Source organism: Bombyx mandarina, chromosome 26 (genome assembly GCF_030267445.1).
Source record: "Bombyx mandarina strain Sakado chromosome 26, ASM3026744v2".
Taxonomy (NCBI): Eukaryota; Metazoa; Arthropoda; class Insecta; order Lepidoptera; family Bombycidae; genus Bombyx; species Bombyx mandarina.
Genome location: NC_143232.1, coordinates 2,665,163 through 2,682,220, shown reverse-complemented (window position 1 = coordinate 2,682,220; position 17,058 = coordinate 2,665,163). Strand labels below are relative to the sequence as shown.

The 17,058-nt window shown below is 44.0% G+C and overlaps 1 protein-coding gene across 2 annotated transcripts in view; it reads right to left on the bottom strand.

Moving 5' to 3' along the window:
• The window catches only part of LOC114248759 (cGMP-specific 3',5'-cyclic phosphodiesterase), an 82,389-nt gene continuing 65,331 nt past the window's right edge, over positions 1-17,058 (bottom strand). Inside the window, exons 5-19 of one of the 2 annotated variants that reach the window (XM_089738776.1) lie at positions 13,710-13,836; positions 12,632-12,750; positions 11,618-11,883; positions 10,606-10,773; positions 9,220-9,384; positions 8,585-8,710; positions 7,716-7,833; positions 7,329-7,420; positions 6,923-7,246; positions 6,574-6,727; positions 6,060-6,219; positions 4,954-5,174; positions 4,728-4,881; positions 3,899-4,115; positions 1-3,162 (exon numbers count right to left, since the gene is read on the bottom strand). In XM_089738776.1, coding sequence (XP_089594902.1) covers positions 3,902-4,115; positions 4,728-4,881; positions 4,954-5,174; positions 6,060-6,219; positions 6,574-6,727; positions 6,923-7,246; positions 7,329-7,420; positions 7,716-7,833; positions 8,585-8,710; positions 9,220-9,384; positions 10,606-10,773; positions 11,618-11,883; positions 12,632-12,750; positions 13,710-13,836 — 2,408 coding nt within the window. In that variant the 3' untranslated portion in view covers positions 1-3,162; positions 3,899-3,901. The remainder of the gene's footprint in view (positions 3,163-3,898; positions 4,116-4,727; positions 4,882-4,953; positions 5,175-6,059; positions 6,220-6,573; positions 6,728-6,922; positions 7,247-7,328; positions 7,421-7,715; positions 7,834-8,584; positions 8,711-9,219; positions 9,385-10,605; positions 10,774-11,617; positions 11,884-12,631; positions 12,751-13,709; positions 13,837-17,058) is intronic. The other variant, XM_089738777.1, reaches the window with a different exon arrangement.

Sequence of the window (17,058 nt, the reverse complement as noted above, 5' to 3'; positions counted from 1 at the left end):
GAGATATAAAACTGTATTGAAATAAATGAATTCACAAGTCTGATATTTTATTGAATACAACACAACAGGTTCCGAGCGAGACCCGTTCGCTCTTGCGTTTGCTGCCCACAGACTCCATGCACCTACATGCGTCGAATACAATAATTGACAATCACAGCAGCTAACTTTACAAAATAATAAATGTCTATAGAGGACGAGTCAGGGTATAGAAGCGTCATGACGAACGCTTGTAGCCTGAAAGAAAAATAAATTGAAACCGTAGTACATACCCGGTTTCAAAGCAGCGACAGAAGTGTCCGAGACCACCGGGGTAGTAAGTATTTATATTCGCCCTTGTAGGCAGATGAGCTTACGGCCCTGATGGTGAGTGGTTACCATTGTACATAGACGTCTGCAATGTCAGGGGCAGAACCAAGCCGCTGCCTACCGTAATATTTAAATTCAAATATTTCTGTAATAATTGTAGTATAAGCATTTACTAATGTAGTTATAACTTATTAATCTTGAATTCAACATTTAAAAGTTATAACAAAGAAAAACAAGTATGTTTTTAACATTACATCACTTAATAATAATGACAAAATTATCGGAAAATCGAAGACGGATCTCTTAAACCAACATGTTTGTCGCAAGAAAGTATGGTCGTAACAGTTTTATGTATTACTAACCAAACAACCAGCAGCAAACGAGAGAGAACCACTACGGACCGACAACCAAGATGTGTTTAAACATAATAACAACATTCAACTTATTGACAAACATATACTGCTTGAATTTTTGGTATTATTAATGTTTATTGACAAGGGAATAAAGATCACACGTGTTATCTCTAAAACGCCTAGTATTTTAGTTAAAAATTAAACGCAATTTTGTGGATACAAATTTTGTGGGAATTTTGTTAAAATGGCGGCGCTCACTCAGTCCAGATGTTAATGTCAGTTGCCTACGAATAAGGTCTTGCTATTTTCGCTGTCTCTGTCACTCCGTCGCGGCGTCGCTGCTCCAGCCCAGGAGAGAGAGAGAGAGAGAGAGAGAGAGCGCACTATAGCGAGTAATGACGTTTCGTCTCACGACGTTCACGTTTTGATAGAAACCGGACCATGTAGGTCAATCAAACTTACAAATCATCATCAGAAAAACCAGGCGTTTTATATACGAAATAAAATGTTTTAACACTTAGTTTGAAAATATAATATAGTATTCTAGATTATATCGATATTTAATTATACTATTAATCACAACACTTGCAACTATTTTATAGTAAGACGGTCAGTAATTTCATCTAAAATTTAAACAGATTTATAATTATTCAAAAGTTTCATAGGAATTTGAAATGTATTTATAGAGTATTAGAATCGATTGTATTTATCACAATAAACTTGCTGAAAGGCAACGTCTTCTTGTTGCTAAATTAAAATCTTATTTGTTCTGTAAAATTAAGGTTCACGAACTAGTGAAGTGAAACTTCTATTGGTTCGACGGTGATTCGTCGAAAGACAGGGCATGTGTGACGTAATCTTATCGTCCCAGGTGACGGGGCAACGCAGAACCGCCCTCGCCCTAAGCATGTCCTGTCAGATAACCCGGATCTAGTCTCGGGGCGCTTAGTCCCTGAAGCACCGGTCACCGTCCTCGTCGAACTACCCCACAGACACAACCCGTTGAGTTCCTCGCCATTTCTACTCAGTGGGACGCGATTCCGATCCGGTGATAGATTCTGCGAAGCACTGCTCTTGCTAGGGCTAGTGTTAACAAGTTCTCTCAGGTTAAGCCCGCTAGCTCACCTACTCGTCCTGCCGTAGCAGGAATAGCCCCATATGCTACCAGCTAATAGGTAGGGATAAATGTGACTGAATGTGGAAAATGAGTACTGACGGACTGTCCCCGTGGAGCCTCACAAAAATCCTCAGTAGGTGGTAGTGGTGACGATTCATTGACATTGTGATTGTGCCGTCAGCGACAGATCACGTGTCGTGGTGACGTCAGACCGCATAGAAGTTTCACTTCGCGCGGGCCCTCACTGCTCCGTGTAAACATTACTCCGCGAGCACAATGGACGCCGCGGTTCTACAAGTGATAGTAACGTCAATAAATATTCATTTTTTTGTACATCTATAACGACTAGCATCATAATACTTATAAGTTTGCTGTCCCTCTCACACGTACAGTTAAAACAGTAGGTGTGAGCGGAACGGAAATATTGTTTTTAATCACACTTATTTAGTTTCTTACAGGCCGAGAACGACAATTCTATTTTAAAATTAACTACACAAGTATTGAAAAAATAAAGAAGTATCATATCTGAGAAAAATCAGTAAAAACAGATGCAGAGTACACACATACAGTTAAAACGTGAAACGTTTTAAATTTCGTTACATTAAATTAACAACAACAAGTGCCTCTCGAAATTATATCTTATCGTCAGGGAATAGAGTCCCGAAGAGATATACATAGAATAGTTTTAAAATAGAACCTTCGCGAAGTAACACTAGATCACAGTCTATGTATATAATATATACGTAATACATACGCTATCTCACAGAAAGTGACGTCAAACAGACGCAGACCACCGCTACACTACTCATTACATATCCTCATCTAATAGTTAGTGCTCACGAACTAGCTCCGTCGCTGCCGGGGGGAGGGGAGGGGAGGGGGGCGTCGGTTGTGTTCGTGAGCACTAGTCGTCTACCTAAAGTTTTTCTAAAACAAATTTACAGGCCAGAGCCGGAGTTTAGTATTAGCCGTTTACCGGCGCACTGTTTCAGTCCAGTGAAGAAAGTAGGTATAATGTGTATCTACTAAATATTTAAGTTAAGATTTTAATATTTAGTATCGTTTTGTGAACTTTAGAATTTTACTTAAGATAAATTATTTTATTTGAATTAGTTAACACAGAGTCGCCGCGGACTCCGGGGGGGACAGACCCACCCCCGGGGACGCAGCGTTATTGCAACTAGGTTCTTCAGGAAAGTCATAATTTCGTTCGTCTTTTTACTGCAAAAATGTCCGATTCAGATTAAGATTATATTAGAGAAGTGAGTATATTTGTGGAGGAGAGCGTGCCGGAGCAGACGAAGCCGGGGCTCGCGCTAGTCGATGGACTTCGAAGTCTTCAGCCCGTCGCTGCCCGCGGGCCGCGCGCCGCCGCTGCTGCTGCCCCTGCACCGACAAGGGGCCTAGCTATATTGCCGTGGGGCGAAGTGGTACTGCTGAGATGGTTGGACCAACTCACAGTCAATCTGGAGTTAAGTGCTGCTACCACTTTTAGACCTGAGTTCTGAGTCTTAGTTTTACAGTACAATAAGTGGGGTGCACCCTCCAAACCGAAACGCATTACTGCTTCACGGCAGAAATAGGCAGGGCGGTGGTACCTACCCGTGCGGACTCACAAGACGCCTTACTACCGGTAATTACGCTAATTGTAAGTTGTATAGTGTGTTGTAGTGTATTGCAATAATTGTAATTATCTTGATATACAGTAAGTTCTCGCGAAAACATGTAAGGGTGGCACGTGGGGCGCCGCGGGGGGCGCGCCGGGAGCCACGCGATACGAAATTTAGAAAATATAAATACGTAGAGTAGGTACCACCACCCTGCCTTTCTGCCGTGAAGCAGTAATGCGTTTCGGTTGAAGGGTGGGGCAGCCGTTGTAACTATACTGAGAGCTTAGAAGTTATATCTCAAGGTGGGTGGCGCATTTACGTTGTAAATGTCTATGGGCTCCAGTAACTACTTAACACCAGTTGGGCTGTGAGATCGTCCGTCCATCTAAGCAATAAATAAATAAACGTAATGAATTTTCCCATCTAAAATGTAAATAGCAGAATGCCCTTGAATTTGCTTTAGGAGAATATCAGCGAGGGCTGGTGGTGCCGGGTGCTGTGCGGCTACTGACCAGTTAAGACTCAGTCGTCACAACACGTGGCACAGCCGCCGCGGCCGCGCCCGCGCGTGCGGTCCCGGCGGGGCCAGCGCCGTGCTCCGCCCGTCCCACACCACCGTCGCCTTCTGCGCCACCTTCTCCTCTCTCTCTACTTCCCTCTCCTTCTCCCTCTCTCTGTCTCTGTCTTCTCGATGGGAGCTTGGAGCGGAGTAGAGCGACCTGAAACAAGCTTCCGTCGGTGATTGTTTATGAGAAAATAAAAAATAAAAATTAACAAAGTAAATTTTATAATAAAACCAAATGAAACGTAATTAAACTTTGTCCGAGCAAATAGTCTCTGCCGCCGGCTCCATTAGCTCAGTGGCTTGTCTATTTGTATTACTGTTACTGTTACCCGTCTGATATTTTATTTTGTTTTAAAAATAATAATTTAATAAAAAAAAAGGGAAAAACTAAAATCTAAAATCTCTTCAAGTTCGAGGCGTTACTTCCCGCCCGCGCTACCGGCTCGGTCAGAGTTCTTTTTGGCCTATATTACAGCAGTACTGTTTAAATTAAAAAAAAAGTTAAATGAAGGTATTGAATAAACACAAACATTTATCTTTTACATTAGAAATGACACAAAACTATCTAAAAAGTATCAATTACCATAAATTATAACATTTTCGAAGTTATAGAATATAGCGAATAAAGAATTAACGACCTTATTTGAAATTATAATTCCTTATTATGTTTAAATTAAAATTCATTTGACTAATTGGTTAATACTTGAAATACCTCTCCGATTGAACGAGTGAAGAGCGGAGTACAAGTGGGGCGTGTGGGTGGGGGAGGGGGCTACCTGGTGAGCTTGGTGCGCGCGGGGCGGGGCGCGGGGGGCGCCCTCCCCCTCCGCAGCGAGTGGAAAGGAGTCTTGAGCGGCTTGGCGGGGGGGCCGGCCGCGCAGTTCAGCGTCGTCACCGTCAGCTCCACGTCCGCGAGCGGCTCGTTCAGTGCTGCGGACACAGGTGTGGGAGTGAGCACGCGCTAGCTGCAGGGGGCGGGGGGGAGCGAGACGGCGACAGTACCGGTGAACTCCTCGACGGGCTTGTCGATGGTGTCGTGGTCGATCCAGGTGAGCCCCATGTCCACCTTCTCGGCGAGGTCCTGCCAGCGGCGGCGGTTGTCGGCCGTGCCGGTGCGCAGCGGCGTCATCCAGGGGAAGGTGTCGGAGAGCACCTTGTACAGCGGCAGGCAGATCGTGTCGATGAAGCCCACCTGCATCTGCGGCAGCTCGTCCTTCTTCTCTCTGCCGAGAGGATTTTCTTTAGAGCAATTCTAAACATGAAGTTTATATGACTGTTTTTTGAATTTTGAAACAGAATAATAATTTTGACAACAGTCATTATAAGTCAATCAAAAATTCAGGTCGTACGTGCACGTGTTGTAACTATATTAAAATAAAATAAAAATAATCTTCTCTCTGAATATATCTAATTATTGAAGCGACCAGTACAAATTACAGTCCACGCTCTACACATTGGTCCTTCGAGCCGGATATGAACCAGCGACCTATGGACGGGGCGAGCTGTGCGGCCGCGCGGCTGGGAGCAGTCTCGTATTCCGGTTTGAAGGCGAGCACAGCCGCTGTACTGTAGAACTGAGACTTAGAATTCTCGTCTCATGTTAGGCGGCAACATTTACGTTGTTTGATAACTTCGCACAGCACGACCCGCCGGGCCGGGACTGGCCCTGGCTGGACTTAGGCAGCGGCTTGGCTCTGCCCCTGGCATTGCTGAAGTCCATGGGCGACGGTAACCACTCACCATCAGGTGGGCTGTATGCTCGTCTGCTTACAAGGGCAATAAAAAAAGACCTCGTCTTACTTGTTCATGTACTATTTTAAACCGACTGTTTGTTGTGTGTTTACAAAATACAATTTCTATTATTAATAGCCTGCGCTGGTGGCACTGTAGCACCAGCCAAGGCCACCCACTTCAGACCTGCAGGTTTATCTCGCACGGCGGGGGCTCCGGCGGCCCTCGCCCTCCACCAGCTGGCATCCCTCGCGCGCTTCTCCTCACTTTTACATTTTCCTACGTCTTAGCCCAACTATTTGTGACCGATGGAATATAAATGCTATCAGGATTTGGACAAATAATTTAAAAGTTTGTTGTTGGAAGTTGAAGACAACCTGTCCATCATGGCGATGGGTTGCTGGTTGAGCTGCAGCTTCTCGAGATCACCCTGGTCGAAGAACTCGTCGGCGACGAGCTTGGCGATGCGATGCTGCACCTCCCACGGCTTGGCGATGGCCGACACGTCGCACGCCGTCATCATCATGCCGCACAGCACTGCACACGTCACACCGCGCGTCACGCCACGTCACGTCACGCGTCAAGTCACGTCACGCGTCGAACTAGACTCCCTCTGTCTCAGTGACTTTACGGAAAACTTTGAATCACAAAAGTAGGATGTTCTCGGTTTGAGACGTTGTTTGTTTGTCCGTACGGACACAGCATAAACACTTCGACAAAATTAGAGGCAATTTCATAATTCAATGGATGTCGTTTAATGATAGGCATCGCCGTGTCTGGAGGCGGCGGTAACGAACTTAGCATCGAATGGAGACGTCCATTTTTATACAATTAAAGTAAAGTCGTCGCCGAGACTGAAGTGGCCGAGTGAGCCTGTGGACTTGAGCTTACACTCCTTCTTCTCCTGCGCTTGCCAGTCGAACTCCCCGTTGTCGACCAGCTCGAGGAACTTGGACTTCTTCTTGAAGTACATGGCCAGGTCGGTGGACAGGATGGCCGTCTCCACCACGTGCATCACGTCCTTGTAGTCGCGCGGGGACAGCGCCTGCACCAGCACGCCACCTCGTCAAGCTCCACCCGCGACACACGTGCGTGCTCAACGTTATCATATCGAATATATATTTATATTTAAATGACAAACGTTACGCTCATTTACATGGCTTATCTTCAAAAACTGGGAGCCCGAATTTCAAATGTAATCAACTCTTCGAAAGTCAACCCCAAAAACTTAAAAGCTCACCTGAAATATGTTATTACTTTCGCTGTTCAGTATCATGACGCACTGGTCGAAGTGGTGGTGCTCCATGGTGGAGGTGGAGTACAGGATGGCCAGGGGGCTCTCCGTCTTGGTCTGGAAGGCATTGTTGGTGCCCCTGTGGTCCAGGTCGTGGCACAGACAGGCGACCAGCAGCCCCAGGATCTCCAGGTCGGACATGAAGCGCTCCATCTTGCCCGTCTTGAGCATCGCGAACATAGTCTGTGCGACGTTGAGGGCGTGTCGCCAGTTGTGGTACTTCACAGGTCTGTAATTCTTCTTGACGCTTAGTATCCAGCGGCAGAGGACCTGCCGTATACATATAGCACGTGTGTCATCGCGTGTCGCATCGATCGGTGGCGCGGGCTCGCGGGCGGCGGCGCATACTCACGTCGTACGGGATGTGGAACTTCTCCACCAGCTCGCACTGCAGGAACATGCGCAGCGTCGCGCGGCACGTGTCCTCGTCGGTCAGGTCGAAGTCTGGAAACGAACGACAATAAGATCAAACACGATCTCGCCACAACGAACACTTTAGATCAGGTGGGCTGCGAGCTGTTCTACCAGTGGTAGAGTATATCACACGCCGGCATGACAACGTACACAATCCGGTACGGTAATCACGTAACCTGTATTTGTAGAGAGTATTAAATGGTGGGCAGCGGCTTAGCTCTGCCCCTGGCACTGTGCTGACGTCCATGAGCAACGGTAACAACTCACCTGATGGTGAGCTGTATGCTCGTCTGCCTACAACACTTGAAGGCCACAGAAAACTCACCGTGAAACTGGAAGCTGTACAAGTTGTACGTCTCTGCGGAGGGGATCTCGTCCTGGCACAGCTTGCTGGTGTCCTCGGCCGACGCCGTCGCGTGGTACGACAGGCACTCCAGCGCCACCTGCCGACAACGCGACCCGCACTCACGCACCGATTTACATGTAGCCTATAACCATATAGGTTCCGTACCCTCTCGCACCAATCGATAGAAACTTACAACTGCCGATGGTCGTGGCAACCGTGCGCGACAAGTCCTGAAGATGGGTGCACTATTTTGCAGAAGCGGTGGCGCGTGCGAGTAAGCGCTTATTTCCCTCCGACCAATGCGTCGCCGTCGAGCTGGAGGCCGACACAAGGTCCGAATACTGCCCCCCTAAGTACCGGGAATTCCTTCCGTATGCTCTTCTAAACACCCGTCACACCGAGGGGTCCCGGTGGAATACAATTTAGCGCCACCGTCTGATGGTTAGCGAGCGAGGCAGCCCGGGACACGTTCCTTGTCCCAATGCGACATTTTATTTATTTATTTAATGGGTGAGTTCATCTGCTGGTAAGTTACGGGATCAAACACATATCAGGAAGTGTGTGCAGCCGCCCTACTTTAAGACATGAGATCGAAGTACCAATTGTAGTGCAGGGCGACTAACATTCAAACCGAAACGAATGACTTTGAGGTAGAAATGAACAGGTATTGCGAGGTCCAACGATTTCATCCTCACCCAGAAAGTATGAGGCGTTCCATCGCAGCAGCTGCGCGTTCGTCTACCCACTAAGAGCATTGTAGTTGACTCCTGAGACGCGCACATTTCTACGTCCCGATGTAATCGGCCTTCAGCGTGTTCTTGCATGGGAGGGTTTCTGTCACAACTTACCTTTTGTTTGGCCATCAGCTTGCAGGCGTTCTCATACATCTGCGTGTTGTGTATGCCGAGTCCACAGAATATAGCGAACGCTTCGAATATCGACACGTCGCCCTCCGTGAACTGCGAACCGTTTTCCTGAAAATAACGAACATCAACTGAATGGAGTCGTCGAGACCTTCAGCTGACGGCGGGCCCGAGAAGGGTGGAGGGGCGGGGGGCGGCGGGCCGGGTCACCGCACACTGTGAGACGTATGGAAAAACCACGTCCACGGTCCGCGAATGTAGTGTCTAGTAATAAAAAATAAATTTACTTAATTTTTGGTGGTCGGGTATTTTGTATCGGAATAGATAGGTTTTATTGCCTATGTAAACGAGCTCACAGCCCACCTGGTGTTAAGTCGTTACTGGAGCCCATAGACATCTACAACGTAAATGCGCCACCCACCTTTAGATATAAGTTCTAAGGTCTCAAGTATAGTTACAACGGCTGCCCCATCCTTCAAACCGAAACGCATTACTGCTTCACGGCAGAAATAGGTAGGGTAGTGGTACCCACCAGCACGGAAACACAAGAGGTCCTACCACCACGATGTTGCCAATTTCTGCCGCGACATTGTCGTGAGCTCGCGTGCGGCGATGCTCACCTTGTTGATGAGTTGCGCCACTCCGATGACATCTTTATTGGCATTGACGATGGGCATGCACAGCAGGGTCCGCACGCCGGCTGAGTTCTCCCCGGCGGACATGTTATTGTCGCGCAACCATTGCTCCACGTCTGATATGTTTAGTGATTTGTTTGAGCGGGCCACCTGGAAACAGTTACCAAGGTTGGGGTAATGAACACCAGCTTTGATGATGGTAGGAAAGGTTTTTTTGATCATTTATTTTCATTAAAATACACAAATGTGCATCTTCTTAAGGTTACTTAATTGTATTTCAAATCAAATCAAATAAAATTTTTTTTATTCAACATAAATGAAAGTACATACTTGTTGAACGTCAAAAAGAACTACCGCCAATTCACAAGAACTAGCCTCCGTCCTGAACTGGCAAGAAACTCAGCGGACATGCCTTTTTTTTTTTATATTTGTTATTTTTTTTAATATTCATTTTTACAATTAGTATATAACGTAACAATTATTGCAATATTGAAATGCCCGGAGCGAGCAACTCATTCCCACTTTGTGCAATCTTCTAGATAATCATTGACTTTATAGTAAGCTTTATTGCACAGATGTTCTTTAATAGTTTTCTTAAACCTATGTATTATTAAATTAGTTTTTCTAGACATGTTGTTATTTATTGCTCTCTCAATCAGTAGATCACTACTATATAGTGATGTCTTGTAGAAATGAACTACTCCATACACCGGATCCATAATAGAATCTTGCACGAAATTTAAATAGATTTTTTTTCAAATAATGCAAATTTAGTAACGGCAAGAGACTGGAATAATAACAAAGGTGGTGGAGACTGGAATAAAAAAGAGGTAATATGGACAAAGCTGGCAGGCCCCTCACATATATTTAAATTCTCAGTTAAAGTCAAGATGGCCGAAGCTGTCACATCACGTTGATCGCGTCAGTAACCAATAGATTGATCAGTTCTGTCCAAGAATTTATACAAGACCGTTGTAGTGGTTCGCAACGTGCTCTGACTTAGACGATGAACTCCAAGAGTTTTAGGTTACGTTGCGGGCAATTTAAAGTCCACTTCAAACCAAACAAAAAGTATAACAAAATTAAGTAGTTTTGCGTGTTTGTGTTGTGTGCTCGCCGGATCTCCTCAGTGGGTCGCGTTTCCGATCCGGTGGTAGATTCTGTGAAGAACTGCTCTTACTGGGGTTCGTGTTAGCAACATCGTCAGGTTTGAGCCCCGTGAGCTCATCTACTAGCTAAGGTTACGCTGATATGGTCTCTCTAGACTATCAGCTTAATTAGAAAAAAAAAAATGTTTTCATCTCACTTTGTTTAAAAGTGAATGATTTTATTTTATAATACGACAGTATATGGTTTTGTGGGGGCACTGACCGCGAGTGCGATGGCGGGCAGCGCGTCGTGCGGGCGCCGCGGCGCGCCCAGCTCGAACACCGTGTGGAAGCGGGTGGGCGCCGGCGGGGGCAGGGCCGCCAGCCCCCCGCGCCGCGCCCCGCCCCCCGCCGCGCCGCCCGGCCGCTGCACGATGCGCTCCAGGTGACTCTGCAACACATGATCATGTTCTACCCACTGTACCCACCCCCTTCTCTAGTCCTAATTTGAGTACTAGATAGAAGTCATCATGGCCTAAAGGATAAGACGCCCGGTGCATTCGTAACGTGCGATGCAACAGTGCTCGAATCCCGCAGGCGGGTACCAATTTTTCTGATGAAATACGTACTCAACAAGTGTTCACGATTAACTTCCACGGTGAAGGAATAACATCGTGTAATAAAAATCAAATCCGCAAAATTATAATTTGCGTAATTACTGGTGGTAGGACCTTTTGTGAGTCCGCACGGGTAGGTACCACCACCGTGCCTATTTCTACCGTGAAGCAGTAATGCGTTTCGGTTTGAAGGGTGGGGCAGCCGTTGTAACTATACCTTAGAACTTGTATCTCAAGGTGGATGGCGCATTTACGTCGTAGATGTCTATGGGCTCCAGTAACCACTTAAGACCAGGTAGGCTGTGAGCTCGTCCACCCATCTAAGCAATAAAAACAAAATAAATAAAGAATGGATAAGTGCGCACGAGTTGGAATACTAATTAATGGATTAATACTAGTATTACAAAACTAATCATATTTCCCTCATCACATATAGGAAGGCCTCGGAAGAGAGCTCACGTCCAGTTGAGCTCCAACTTCAGCGCAAAAAGGTAATAAACAGGAAGCGGTTGTTAACCATAGAACGGAAACTGTGACACTTTCGTATTTAATAATCAGCAATTTTTGTTGTTTTTATATTTTCAGAATGTAAGACATTCACGTAGCTTCAAGTAATCAAAACACAAAAATAAATCTTTAAAGGTATCTGTAGAGAACAAGTGTATGAGATCAACTTACAGATTCACAATGGTCGGTGTCGAGTATGAAGACAGCACATCGCTCGCACTTGAGCAGATCCCTGGCTTCTGTCATGATCTTGGTAACCAAGCACTCCAAATTGCTCTGCTCTTCGAAGATGCTCCGCGCCAGAGCAAGGAGGATCTGGTTCCTCTTGTATTCGAGTACCGAGGACTCAAAGAGCTGAGCGTTCTGGATGCCTATACCGCAGAATGTGAGGTATCGCCTGAACACTTCGACGTCTCTGGACGAGAATTCTTTCGAGCCTGAACGAGAAAGCTTTTTTCGTAAATATGTATACAGTTTCTGGTGCCCGTAGGTAGTACAAGTAATACCAGTGCGGGGCCACGGGACCGCGTGTGACTTGTCCCTGATTATTTGTTGTTGAAGTGAAACTTCTTTGGGCGCGTTGAGAGTAAAATTTAACTCACGATAGATTCGTTACGGCTAGAGAGAAAAGATACAATTTAGGAAGAGCGAGAGTGAGAAAATAGACGGAGCGATTCGCGAACCACTCAACCTTGGAAAGACAGAGAAAGCGAGCTAGGTCGTTTCTCTTATACACATTCTGTTTACGGGTATCGGTCACTAGATGGCTTGTTATTAGTTTCTCATTGCTCCTGTAGATGGCAGTAACATATCAACTATGTTATATATTATTTTTTATGAAGAATTTAAAAAATATATATATACAAATGGTGAAGAGGTCGTTTCTCTTATACACAGTTTGGGAATAGTTTAGGAAAGCTTATCTTGAAAATGTTGTAAGCGAGATTCAGGCATCTGTCAAATATCTTGCGTTATATGATGACTACCCGCCACACACAGCATTCCCTTTTACAAGAGAAATTTGATTTAAGGATTAAAAATGGTGAAAACAACAATACTACACACCGCAAAAGAAGTTTCACTTCTTTCACATGCACCAAGTTGCACGTGTACCATTTTTTTAATATTTATGTACCGGTCGTGGTTCGTAAGTGTGGTCCAACGTGCTCTCGGCCGTGTGCTCACCATCAGTCTTGTTGATGATCTGTGCGACGCCGACCACGTCGCCCTCGTAGTTGCAGATCGGCATGCACAGGATGAGCTCCGTCTTGTAGCCAGTCCGAGCGTCAATCTCGCTGTTGAACCTGGACCGAGCGACCGATGCCCGTCAGAACAATGCTCGTCTCGTTCCATGGGTCATTGGCTTATATATAGATTGGTAAAACACGGACACACTCTACTGACTGTTGCTAAATACATGAAACAACACCCGTATGGTCAAAATAGCCAGGACCATATGTGGACCCTCCACCTAGATGACATTATGAACGAATCTACAAGTTTTTTATTACATGAAAAATATAAAGTAAAATAATAAACAATTCAAACGGTTTTTTTTAATCATTAGATAGTTTAGCCGACACGGGCAGATGACATCAATATTATGTGATGTTCGGATCCAATAGTTACGACAACTCGTTTCCCTTTGCTTACCTTAACACATGACATCACTACATAATATAAAACAAAGTCGCTTTCTCTGTCCCTATATCTGTCTGTCCCTATGTTATATATTATTATTTATTTATTTAATATTAACATTATATATATATATATATATATATAAATAAAAAAACATTATATATATATATATAATGTTGTTTTGCTGGTCTCTCAGCATAAAATAACAACAATCAACGTCCAAAGAGGTTGTGATGCTGGACTCACTCTCCAATTGAGCCCGAGAGCTCAACTACCGGTCCGCGCGTAGCTAGAATAGCCCCTTAGGCTACCAACGAATAGGTAGGGGGGAAAAAGTTGGAATCGATACTAATTTTACATCTGCAATTCGTTACGTTTATGTCAAGAGTTATGTGGTTTGGAGTCCATACAAATAAAATTAATTTAAAGGTAATTCGAAAATGAGGACACAAGAAAGCTGCATTAGCCAACCTTAAAATAAATGAGTATATGTGTGTATGAGTGTGTGTGTGTGAGTTGCGCTACGACCTGGCGCCCGCGGACGTACCGCATCACATTAGCTGTTCAAGCGTTCACTGTATCGTGATATATTTGATCGCTGTGAGCTTATGTGGGATCTTGCCTGGGATCGGCGTATGCATTCCTGATGTTGATATGGTTTTTGGTCTGAGCTGCGAGTCCCGCCACTCCCACACCGAACCGGATTTTGATCTCTTGTGTCCTGGCCGTCCGAAGCGCATCGTTCAGTTCTGAAAGGGAAGAGAATAGATATAAGAACGCGAAAAGAGAAGTACGCTGACTTTGTATAGCCGATGGCTCTTTATGATTATATTTATATGTCGGAGACGGTCATTAGTTTAATAGTTAGACGAAACGCAGCACGATTGCATGGTATGTGAGGAATGTAGATCTACACGAGGACTTAAATCTAGAATCGATACGGAAGCAGGGAAGCGTCAGAACGGTACTTAGAAAAATCGGCGCGACACAATAACCCTCTTATTGTGGCTACCGTAAACTACATATCCGACCCAGGTGACGGGGCAATGCAAAGCCGCCGTCGCCCAAAACATGTGATATCGGATCACGAGGATTCACAGTCGGTGCTTTTAGGCCTCTCAATCACCGGTCACCGTTCTCGTCGAACACGTCGATTTCGACGACCGAACTAACCCATAGACACAGCCCGCTGAGTTTCTCGAGCGGTGAGTAGAAAGGTTATTTTGATAATATCCTGAAAAGCGCCCCACGCTTTTTTTACAATAAAATCGTTTTTTCTTACACTATTTTTAATTCAAATTTATTAAAATTTATTTTCAATTTTTTAGTTGGATTTTGTATAAAAGCGTATTTTGTTAGTTTTTTTATATATATATATTTAATTTTTTAGTTAAATTAAAATTTTTTCAATATTTTTTTTAATGTTGAATTGTCATCGGTCCTTAGTAAGTATACCAAATTTCGAGTTAATCCGACGTTTTGAAGGGGGTCAAAATCATGTTCAAAGATTCCGTTACATACTAACATACATAGGTACGTCTGAAGCTAATAAAAGCATATTAATTACATTACTAGGCTGCACTAAAAGTATCGGGAATGGAATATTACCACTGTTCCTGTCATATTAAAATCTTTTTAATTGAAAACTCCTTGGTTTTAAAAATCGAATACCATTTATTTATTTAAAAAAAGATTCTCGCTCTTGTCACGTGGTTTTGTCAAACTTGTTTAGTCGTTGAGAAAATGGAATTGACTCGAGAAAATTCAAGAGCGATGATTTATTATGACTTTCGAAGTGGTTTAACACAAAAACAGTGTGTTGACCGGATGATTTCTGCATTTGGTGATGAAGCCCCATCCAAAACCACAATTTATCGCTGGTTTGCTGAGTTTCAACGTGGACGTGTCAAGCTCAGTGATGATCCCCGTCAAGGTCGTCCAAAAACTGCAGTCACCCAAGAAAACGTTGATGCTGTGCGTAAGCTGATTGAGGAAGATCGACATGTGACATACCGCGAAATTCAGGCAACTTAAACATTGGCATGAGTCAAATACAAATAATCTTGCATGAACAATTAGGTGTAAAAAAGTTGTTTTCCCGATGGATACCGCATTCGCTCTGTGAAGAGCAAAAAGCGGCTCGCGTTACTTGGTGCGTCAGAACTCTCGAAAGATTCCACGCAGGATCCTCAAATGCTGTATACAACGTTGTATCAGGTGACGAATCCTGGATATACGCGTACGAACCCGAAACAAATAACCAGTCACGAGTTTGGGTGTTCGAAAATGAGTTAAAGCCAACAAAAATTGTTCGTTCACGGAGTGTTGCAAAAAAAATGGTGGCCACGTTTGTCTCCAAAACCGGCCATGTTACGACTATTCCTCTTGAGGGACAAAGAACGGTTAATGCAGAATGGTATGCTAGCATTTGTTTGCCACAGGTCGTTTCTGAACTCCGTAAAGAGAACTGCAACCGCCGCATCATCCTCCATCACGACAATGCGAGTTCTCACACCGCGCACAGAACAAAAGAGTTTTTAGAGCAAAAAAACATAGAAATATTAGACCATCCGCCGTACAGCCCCGACCTAAGCCCTAATGATTTCTATACTTTCCCTAAAATAAAGAATAAATTGCGTGGACAGAGATTTTCATCACCTGAAGAAGCTGTGGACGCCTACAAAACGGCCATTTTGGAGACCCCAACTTCCGAATGGAATGGTTGCTTCAATGATTGGTTCCATCGTATGGAAAAATGTGTCAAATTTCGCGGAGAATACTTCGAAAAGCAATAAATACATTTTTAAATAGTAATGTTGTGTCACTTCGTTAATTCCCGAAATTTTCAGTGCCGCCTTCGTAAAGCTTCGCATGCTGTTGCATTTAATTTTAGTTTGTGTATCGAATTCCATAAGAACTCGGTCTTTACTCCATGCTAACTATTTATGTATAAAATATGTCTTTGTGAAAATGGTCCACTAATCATAGAAAATATTTGTAATGTAAGTTGGCACATTGCACAAAACTAAACAGAGAGCTAATATATTGACGAGTGTCAAAATACTATGTCAATAACGTGAATATATGTGACGTTGCGCGGCGGCCGTGCTCACGTGTCGGCGGAGTTTGTTAGCGTGAAACTGATTTACGAGTTTTAGCTCACACATGCTCATATTTTATCGCGTACGTGAAGGAATTGTGATTTCACGGGCTTGAAATTGTCGTGCTATATTTTTTCAGATACTTGGTGGTGGACTAGTAGTAAGGATGTTATTTATTTCAGAACCTTAATAAGAAGCAAATCTATCTCATCCGTGTAATGGAGTTCAGACGCGACCTAAAGTTATTCGGATGTCGATGTATCTATCCATCTATACTAGTATTATAAAGAGGAAAGATTTGTTTGTTTGTTTGTTTCGAATAGGCTCCGAAACTACTGGACCGATTTGAAAAATTATTTTTCCATTAGAATCCGACATTGTCCCTGATGAACATAGGCTACTTTTTTTATTTATTTTTTTTGGTTTCATGTGTGTTTTAATGTTTCCGAAGCGAAGCGAGGGCGGGTCGCTAGTATATATATATAAAATTGCTGTTCGTTAGTCTCGCTAAAACTCGAGAACGGCTGGACCGATTTGGCTAATTTTGGTCTAAAATTATTTGTGGAAGTCCACAGAAAGTTTAAAAGGTAGATGAATATGAAAATACTCGGAATTAAATAACAATAACAATTTTGTTTTTCCTTTGATGTGTCCCCCGTCGGACGGATACTTTTGGTTTATTTTATACAAAAGTTTAGATCTTTTATTTATCGATTGAGGCACTACGAAGTCTGCCGGGTCAGCTAGGAAACAATAAAACATTGACTACGATGATTACGTAATGTGTACACTCGGCGTTACTCATAATGTTATTCGGACGTGCACTTTAAGTAATAAATATGCAAATATTGTTCAGTGTCAATATTGGAT